The 9441-nt window shown below is 45.2% G+C and overlaps 1 protein-coding gene across 1 annotated transcript in view; it reads left to right on the forward strand.

The window, feature by feature from the left end:
• Positions 1 to 4419, forward strand: part of SLC7A10 (solute carrier family 7 member 10) — a 44407-nt gene extending 39988 nt beyond the window's left edge. The window contains 4 exon segments of the mRNA XM_083753066.1: positions 3 to 152; positions 2119 to 2296; positions 4056 to 4157; positions 4160 to 4419. Of these exon segments, the coding sequence (XP_083609192.1) occupies positions 3 to 152; positions 2119 to 2296; positions 4056 to 4157; positions 4160 to 4182 (453 nt within the window). The 3' untranslated portion in view covers positions 4183 to 4419.
• Positions 4420 to 9441: the final 5022 nt, after the last annotated feature.

Here is a 9441-nt window from a genome sequence, read left to right on the forward strand (position 1 = left end):
AGTGTCTGGCCACAGTGGTCATCATGCTTGTTGGGGACACCTACACATTGATCAATTATGTGTCCTTTATCAACTACCTCTGCTACGGAGTGACAATAATCGGTTTGATTGTGCTGCGCTGGAAGAAGCCCAAAATCTTCAGACCCATCAAGGTGAAAAATATTGGGGCTCTCCGAATGCACCCTCTCTTGATTCTTTAGGGGTTTGGTAGGCTTGCGGATGATGCTCACTTCCCACGATGCACCTGAAGGAGGAGTGAAAGGGGAGGCTTTCCTTGCAGCCTGTCAGCAGCCACAACCACGCAAAACGGTCCTCTCATCTGCCACCAGCCCAGGGGGTGATCTCCAGACTGTCACTGCTTTGGAGGGATGGGCTCAAAGAAAGACAGGAAGGTTTGGTGTACAGCAGCTCAAAGTTTGGTCCATGATGACAGGTGGGGCAACCTCAGCCTCGCTTCTTCCAAGCCCAGCTGCCGTTCCAGGAGGTGGCATCACTCCTGCCACTTTCCTCCTCCTCCTCCTCCTAGTTTTCTCCTTCTCCCAGGAGGAGGAGAAAACTAGGTTTGGGTCACTCCCCTTCCCTCTGCCCCACTACAAGTGGCACCAGCTACCACTGGTTAAGGGGTCCTGCCACCCTAGAGCAGAAAATCCATTTTTAAAAACAAACAAACCATACTGTTTGCAGCCAGGAAAGTGATGGATAAACACCCTGGGAAGATTGGGCTGCATGAATGATTGACAGGGAGGCATACAAATAACCCACAGGCAGCCCAGGCCGAATGTGCACCATCCTATATCTGCCCCACAAACAAATGAGAACAGATGCCCAAGAAAGGTCAGACACAGTTTGACTTCCGCGTAAGCTTTGTGCCAGCAGATCTGGGTGGTTGATCAGGAAACAGGTTGTCCAGAGAGGCCCTTTCTTCACCAGAGGGAGAATTGGGTAGGAGAAGGGGGTTGTGCTCTGCCGCTGCAGCTTCCACCTTCTTCCGGATTCCTCCAAATACTGGCACAGCAAAGGCAAGAATGGGGACGAGGGGAGGGCACCTCCTGTGAGAATGGTAGGAGTATCACATGAGCTGTAGTAGCTTTTGTGACAGTGGGAGATTGCACCAATTCCTGTAGGTGTGTTGGTCGATTCCTGTAAAGGACACACTTTCAGTTTTTGCAGTCTGGCACAAAACCAGTTTTGCAGGTTTCTCCAATGCTTTGTTCAGCATTCTGGGAAAAGGAGAATCTGCACCCCATTCAATTCACCTTTTATTGTGTTAAGTCACAACAAAGAAACTCAGTCTCATCGGCAAACTAGCAGGGTGGCAACACACAGGTGTATATTTCTGGGAAATGGTTGGGTAGTTCCCAGGGTTCTCTTGAGTTAAATTGTGAGTATGTATTGTGTATTTAACATATTTTTTACCCATCCTTTCATTTTTATAACTCCGAAGGTGGCCCTCAGTCCAAGCTTGAAAGCAACCCACTATCAAAATCCTTAAATACTTTACTAAAAGCAGCAAACAAGACAACAGATTTATTAATTTTTTAATGAAAGAACAGGAATGACTGAGTTTCATGTCTGGGAGAAGATTTGCTGGGCCTCCTCAATCAGTTAATAACTATTATTACTGATTACAAACATTCTTATTAGATATTACCTATTATTAGTATTACCTATTGAAGTTGTTTTAAATTATTTTTTATATTTGTGTTTAAATTTTTGTAACCTACCCTGGGACCCTAGTGTGAAAGGTGGGTGAAAAATTGTAATAAAATTGTTCTCCAACAGTAATAATACATTTAAATCCCAGTTTTCCTCAAATGAGCTCAAGACAGCCTAAAGGTCCTCCTTGCCCTCTCCATTTTCTCCTCATAACTATCATGGGTGGTCTAGTTTGGTGGTGAGGCAGTGATCTAGTTTGGCCCATGGCCCAAGGTCACCCCAGTGAGATTCATAGCCAAGTGGGAGATTTGAACCCAGCACTCCGCAACTTAGCCCAACACTCTAACCGCTACACCACACTGCCTCTCAATCTATCATCACACCTTTGGTGCATACAGGGCAAAGGGAATCAGGAGGAAATGTCAGGCTTCTGTACACTTGCCATCTTTTTTCCCCTCTCAGGTTAATCTCCTGGTTCCAATCACTTACCTGACATTTTGGGCCTTTCTCTTGATCTTCAGTTTATATTCTGAGCCAGTAGTCTGTGGAGTTGGACTGATTATCATACTAACTGGAGTGCCAGTGTTTTTTATTGGAGTATACTGGAAAAACAAACCAAAGTGTGTAAATAGGATAACAGGTAAGCGGGGAACCTGCGGGAGGGTGCCTCTACGAGGAGTAAAAACTGTGGTCACCATAGAAACGGGATAAAGGCCGTTGGTTATGTATGGAGAAAATGTCACCGGGTTCAGGGTAGTCACAGATTTCAACAGCCTATTTCCGAATGTGTGCAGTGAGGGCAGAGAGATTTGAATTTGGGGCCTTCCAAAGCCCATCATTCTGTGGTCACAAGGGCCAACTCGAGGTCTGTTCTTGAAGTGGGCAACATTCAGTTTTTCTGCCCCATCTCGCATCTTGTTGTGGGTGGTGGGGAGGCAGGAAGGGTCATGGCTCAATGGCAGAGCAGAGCAAGGCTCCGGGTTTAATCCCCAATGACAGCATCTTCGGGTAAGGCTGAGAACAGGCTCCTACCTGAAACCCTGGAGAGCCACTGCTGCCAGTCAGTGTAGACAGTGATGAACTAGATGGATCAAGGGAGCTTCTGTTCTTCCTCTGACTGGCCAGCTACTCTCCAGGGAGTTTGGGTACAAGATCTCTCACGTCACCTGCTACATGACCTTCCTAACACAGGAATGAATGGGCACCTGTGGGCCTCTCAATGTCGTGGCGCCCATAATCTCTTGATTACTGACCGTACTGAATGGGACTTTTTAGTTTAGAGAAAAGGTGAGTAAGAGGCCAATAGGAAGTTATAAAAGTTATGTGTGGAGTGGAGAAAGTGGCAAGAAAAAAGTTTTCCTCCCTCTGTCTCATAACACTCAAACTTGTGGACACATCCAAGGAAGCTGAAAAGCTGGAAGATTCAGGGCAGATAAAAGAAAGGACTTCCTTACATAGGTAAAGGTAAAGGGACCCCTGAACATTAGGTTCAGTCGTGACCGACTCTGGGGTTGCGGCGCTCATCTCGCTTTATTGGCCGAGGGAGCTGGTGTACAGCTTCCGGGTCATGTGGCCAGCATGACTGAGCCGCCTCTGGCGAACCAGAGCAGCGCACGGAAACGTCGTTTACCTTCCTGCCGGAGCGGTACCTATTTATCTACTTGCACTTTGTGCTTTCGAACTGCTAGGATGGCAGGAGCAGGGACCAAGCAACGAGAGCTCACCCCGTCGCAGGGATTCGAACCGTCGACCTTCTGATCGGCAAGTCCTAGGCTCTGTGGTTTAACCCACAGCACCACCTCCGTCCCCTTCCTTACATAGCACAGTGGTAAACTGTGGAACTCACTGCCACAGGAGGCAGCAACGGCCACCTACGTGGATGGCTTTAAAAGATTAGACAAATTCATGGAGAGAACTATCGATGGCTACTAGCCACAATGGCTGTGCTCTGCCTCGCAGTTGGAGTCAGGGATGCTTCTGAATACCTGTTGCTGGAAACCACAGGAGTGGGGAGGGTTCTTGTGCTGGAATCCTGCTTGCTAGTATTTGGGGGGGGTGTCTCAGTTAATTTCATTGTACACAGGTTGTACATTGACAATAAAGATATTATTATTAGCTGCCCGCAGGCATGTGGTTGGCCACTTCTGAGAACAGGATGTTGGACTAGATGGGCCATTGGCTTAATCCAGGAAGGCTCTGCTACGGACTGTTGGGAGTTGGATTCCCAGGACATTCCAAGGAACAGGCTCCCCACCCCTGCTTTTAAGTGGAGATGCCAGTGGCCATTAAACTTTCTGCAGGAAAAGTGGGACCTCTGTGACTGAGCTAGATTGAGCCACTGACTGGTGGATGTTCTGGCTACAATTAAACTGACTGCTTGACGACTTCCTCTTTTCCAGAGTCCTTGACGCACTGGGGCCAGAAGGTGTGTTTTGTAGTCTACCCACAAGGGGGTTCTATTGAAGAGGATGATCTACCTTTCACTCACTCACCCCTCCAGGAAGAGAAAAGACCTTGAAGAAATAACGATATATTTTACACACAAGAAGTAGATTTTTGTTGTTTTTGTTTACATGATGATTTTTTTTTTTTGAAAAAAGAAAAATCTTGAATTTTTTTTTTTTTAGAAATCCAATAGTAAAATGTATAAAATGAGATACACCTTTTCAGCAGCTATAGTGGACCGTTAATAGCACTTAGCTCTTTTTCCTAAAAAGAAAAAAGAAGAAAAAAAAGAGTAAAAAATAAAATAAAATAAAATGAGCTGGCTTGTTTCTTCCTAGTGATGTATTTCTGTCAAGTGATATATTTACATTCAGGCCCGATATGTAAAATTCTGACTGTCGTTGCTTATTCCGGTAGTTCTAAAGAACTTCTGTAAAGTTTCGCCATGAGAAAATAACAAATTTAAAACAAAAAAAATTCCTTCCAGTAGCACCTTAAAGACCAACTAAGTTAGTTCTTGGTATGAGCTTTCGTGTGCATGCACACGAAAGCTCATACCAAGAACTAACTTAGTTGGTCTTTAAGGTGCTACTGGAAGGAATTTTTTTTGTTTTGACTATGGCAGACCAACACGGCTACCTATCTGTAACAAATTTAAGGAAGTGATGTGAAGTAGTGCAAATTGTTGAAAACAGCTTTGATTGACAATGCAGAACTGCATGATGACAGCTGCTTTCTGCAATAGTCCCTGGGCGTCTCAGTGCTTGCCTCTATCAATTTCTCTTTTTTTATGGACAAGGGAATGTCTTGTACACACAAACCCTGCCCCCATTGACTTGAAGCCCTTCCTTCCACAAAAGAAGGTTCATCTAGGGCATTGGGTTATTTCCATTAACCTATGAGTCCCAACCTAAAACCTATATTCTCCCTTAACATATGCAGATTGAGGGTTTGTTGAAAAGACCACCCATCATCACTTGATTCAACAATGAAGGACCAGAGGGTGAATGAGAGAGCAGGGACCCCAGAAAAGTATTCCCAGAAAAGTATTTGCCTTGGAAGCAGAACATGTTTCACTTCCTGTTGAGTGTGTTCCATTTGTAAATTGAGTCCCCCACTGCTATGGCAAAGCACGCGTTGGTTTAAAAACGCTTTGGTTTAAGAAAGGACTGGTGGAACGGGTTAAGTTCGTAAACCAAGGTACCACTATATTCTTAAAGATCCTCAAGTTTCGTTTTTTGAAAGAGCAAATATTTAGGTTTCAACATAAACAAAGCTTTTATATTGTATTTTCATTAAGTTGACCTCATTAGAAGCCAAGGAAAGTGGGTCCTCAGAGGGGAGGGCTTCAGGCCCAAAGGGAGCACCTGCAACTTTGCATGGATCAGAAAAACCCACTTGCCATCTCTCATCGATTAGGCTAGGTAAGATTTTATATACCCCACCACTGTAGATTATACAGAGACCTGACTACGTCTTTAGATATTGCTGTGTCAATAGCTCCAAGTTTACTTCTGTCAGCTGCACAACCCCTAGCACACAGAGATACAACCGTCCCTCCTACCACCAAGCCATTGCTTACTCCTGGGTGAAGGAGCACAGAGGGAAAGATGGGGAAATAACACAATCCCAAAGCAGGCAAAGTCATCCTATTCTTGGATTGACCTCAGCAGAACTGACCCGCCAGATGGAAAAGGATGGTCCTGGGTACCAAAGGGAGGTGCTGGACTGACAGTCCTGAGGCTGAAAATTTTAACAGATGCTGCCTAGGGAGGGGGAGAAAATCCAATCAAGTCTTCTTGATCAGGAGGGGAATTACTTCACAGCCACAGCAAAGACCACCCACGCTGCATGTTCAGTGATGCCAAGAGCTTGGGGGGTCGCTTTGCGTGGTTCGTCAATTCCACGTCTCAGGACTGGCTTGCTCATGCCTATTTGCTAATTAAAAAGAAGAAAAACGCCACTAAAAATGCCCGTGAAAATATCTGCATCGAATGTGTTTTGGATAAACATGTTAGCACTAGACATGTTCTTCTGCCGTTTACTAAATGACGGGCAGCAAACCACTAGACAATCTTTGCCGATTTGTGATATTGTGAACCAACTGCTATGCTGTCAGTGCTGTATTTTAAGCAGCAAGTCCTCTTTGTTGCTGCAGAGCGTAGAGAGCGGCTTGTGTTTCTCACAAATGTGTGCAACATTGACGACAGTGATAAAGCACTTGCCATCTGTTGATGGCTTTTGGAAACTCGTCCTCTGGAGGTTGCAGAGTCTCCCTCTCCAGCCCTGAATGCGCAACTCACCTAATCTGTTTTAGTAGCAAAAGGCTGTCCTTGCAGCAATTCTACCTACTCTGACCAGAATATAGACAGGCCTGCATATCAACACAGATATAGAAAATCAAACACAGAATGTGACATTAGCCGCAGAATTCTGCACTTTCTAAGAATCTCAGAGCTTTCATTTAAAATCAGCAGCAACACTGACTCTAAATTTCTAGCCCTTATGTTTGAAAATGTGGAGACAACACCTAATTAAATATCAGGATCCAGAGGACTTTTTGGATAAGACATATAGTGGTCAAAGGATGGGGCTTCAGCCTCCTGCTCTACTTCATTACTAGAAGAATCAAAGTACAGATTCAGGATAAAATACACCAAGCAAGAGGAAACATGCAAAGATGATCGCTTTCCCCGACTCACACAAATCACGTCTCCTCCTCCCCTTTGAAGCACAAATCATGCCTGGACAGCGCAATTCTGACTCAGCTTTTGCAGAAGCTTTATTACAGGAATTGGCTTTGTTCAAAAAAAAAATTCCCCAAAATATGTTTTGGAAAAGCTCCGAGAAATCTTCTCGGTGATATTAACTTTAAATAAACGAGTAACGCATGCTAGTTCTGCCAAGAGATGCTACCGCTTGCAAGATTTTGAATTCAGAACTTTCCAGATAAACTAAACAAGTGGGACCCTCCACAAAATGTTGCATTTCATCCTCACCTCCCAACAGAAACATTCCTATTCAGGCTTCCAGCCAGCTATGCTTTCTCCAGGACACTTCATTCCACCACCCACTCCTTGTCTGCTTTTTGAATTGACTAGGACTATGGAGCATGCACAGTTCTCACTGGGAATTTTTTTAAGGGGAGTCCCCTAAGGTGGTTGCGTTTTTTTAAAAAAGAAAATATATTTCTACCTCTGCAATCCTCGAAGGTCCTCCAACCAAGCTGACAGGTCCTTCTTGTTTGCCAGGGGCCATGGTTTGGCATTCAGCTCCTGCATTCACTAGTAAGAGGAAGGGATGGTTCAAGTACCATTGAAGGGTCTTGTGCAACCCATCTCACAAAGGAAAGACAATGCTAGGTTAATTTAATTACCTTTTGCTTTGACAGAAAGATAGTTGAAACATTTTAATTTCCTTGGTAATTTGTAAAGGGTGACAGATGACGTCTCTAAAGTTCACAATAAAAAAAGCATTTTGCTGATGCAGCACACTCTTGATTTATACCATCCCCGCTTAAGGCACACAACCACTTGGGTCCAGCCAAAACCAAGAAATTTAAATTCGACTTTAAGGGGGTTAAAGAAATAGAGAGTATTGCTAGGCACCCTGAACCACTCTGTATACCTGATTGTATTATCACTGCTCCTCACTGCCCTTAACTTCAAAAACAACTGAAAAGGTATTTTTAAGTGACAGAATGCCAGAGAAACATTTGGTTACGTTGTTAAAAAGCAATCAGCACTCTGAGAAAGGGCTACTAATGGCTATGCTGGCTGCATACCAGTGCCTAGCAAGTGCGCTCAGGTCCCATCGATTACTATGGAACTGCAACACATACAGCAGCGCAGAGACTGCAGCCACACAAAAATAAAGCAGTCTATGGGAAAATGAAAAAGGGAATTTCAAGGACAAGCGACTGAAGTATTCTTGGAGACAGTTCAGGGGTTGCCTGAGGGGGCTGGAATCGTGTCCTCCCAGCCAATGGTGGGACCTCATGCGACTCCAAGCAGCAAGCGCATGGGTGGTCCAACTTCCCCCATGCCACTGCTGAAGAGGGTCTGTGCACTTTTACAAAAAGACCAGAAGTGTCCTCTGTCAGCTTACTGCCAGTGACATGACTTGGGGAACCATGACTGGTTTAAACTCACTAGGTTCCCAAAGTATAACGTACCACATGATGTTCAGAAAAAAATGTTGATTTTTTTCTCTTTCATTTGTTAAGTCGTCTTAAAAACTCAATTCTAGTTGCAGAGAACAAAGCGGAATCAAGATGTGGTTTCAGATCCAGGTTTGCTCGCTAAAGAGGGTTTGGCAAGCTACTGTTCCTTGAGCTCAGAAGTAGCATTGAGCCATACGGCTTGTTTTTGAAATCACACGTGGATGCTCCTTTAGTGCATGGAAGAGGGAGCGTGAACAAGCCCAAGGCTCCTTTATACGGCAAGAAACCAGGACTTCTCATTGTGCCTGAACCTCCATGAGCTTTCAGGAAAGCTATTACATCACTATTTATGTTCTCACCAGTATCTGAGGAACTGACCAGTTCTCTGGAACTTCCTTTGAAAACCATGGAAAATCTGCTTGCTCAGTATAATTCTCAGGGCAGTATGTGAATTTAATAAAGAGATAAATAAATAATAGTAATAATAAAGCAGGGATATGGACCCTGTGACCCTCCAGATGTTTGTTGCTGGCCTCCAACTCCCTTCAGCCTCGGTCAGCATGCCCAGTGATGGGAAATGTATAACCCCTGAGGACCACAGGTTACCCAGTTCTGGTACAAGGTAAAGGTAAAGGTAAAGGTACCCCTGCCCGTACGGGCCAGTCTTGACAGACTCTGGGGTTGTGCGCCCATCTCACTTAAGAGGCCAGGGGCCAGCACTGTCCGAAGACACTTCCGGGTCACGTGGCCAGCGTGACATCGCTGCTCTGGCGAGCCAGAGCCGCACACGGAAACGCCGTTTACCTTCCCGCTGGTAAGCGGTCCCTATTTATCTACTTGCACCTGGAGGTGCTTTCGAACTGCTAGGTTGGCAGGCGCTGGGACTGAGCAACGGGAGCGCACCCCGCTGCAGGGATTCGAACCGCCGACCTTTCGATCGGCAAGTCCTAGGTGCTGAGGCTTTAACCCACAGCGCCACCTGCGTCCCCTTTGTCCTCTGGTACAAAGCACCTTCCAATTCACAGTTCTATGCACTCAGCGCTCTGCTAACATTGGAAACTCGGGATGGGGGTGGGTAAAAGGGGTTCACAAACCTACAATAAACAACAGCTCAACAAATACCCTTGTAAAACTGATCCAACTTAATTCAACATAAAACTCCTACTGAAGTCAGCCTT

The sequence above is a fragment of the Podarcis gaigeae genome, assembly GCF_964106915.1.
Source record: "Podarcis gaigeae genome assembly, chromosome: 8".
Lineage (NCBI taxonomy): Eukaryota > Metazoa > Chordata > Lepidosauria > Squamata > Lacertidae > Podarcis > Podarcis gaigeae.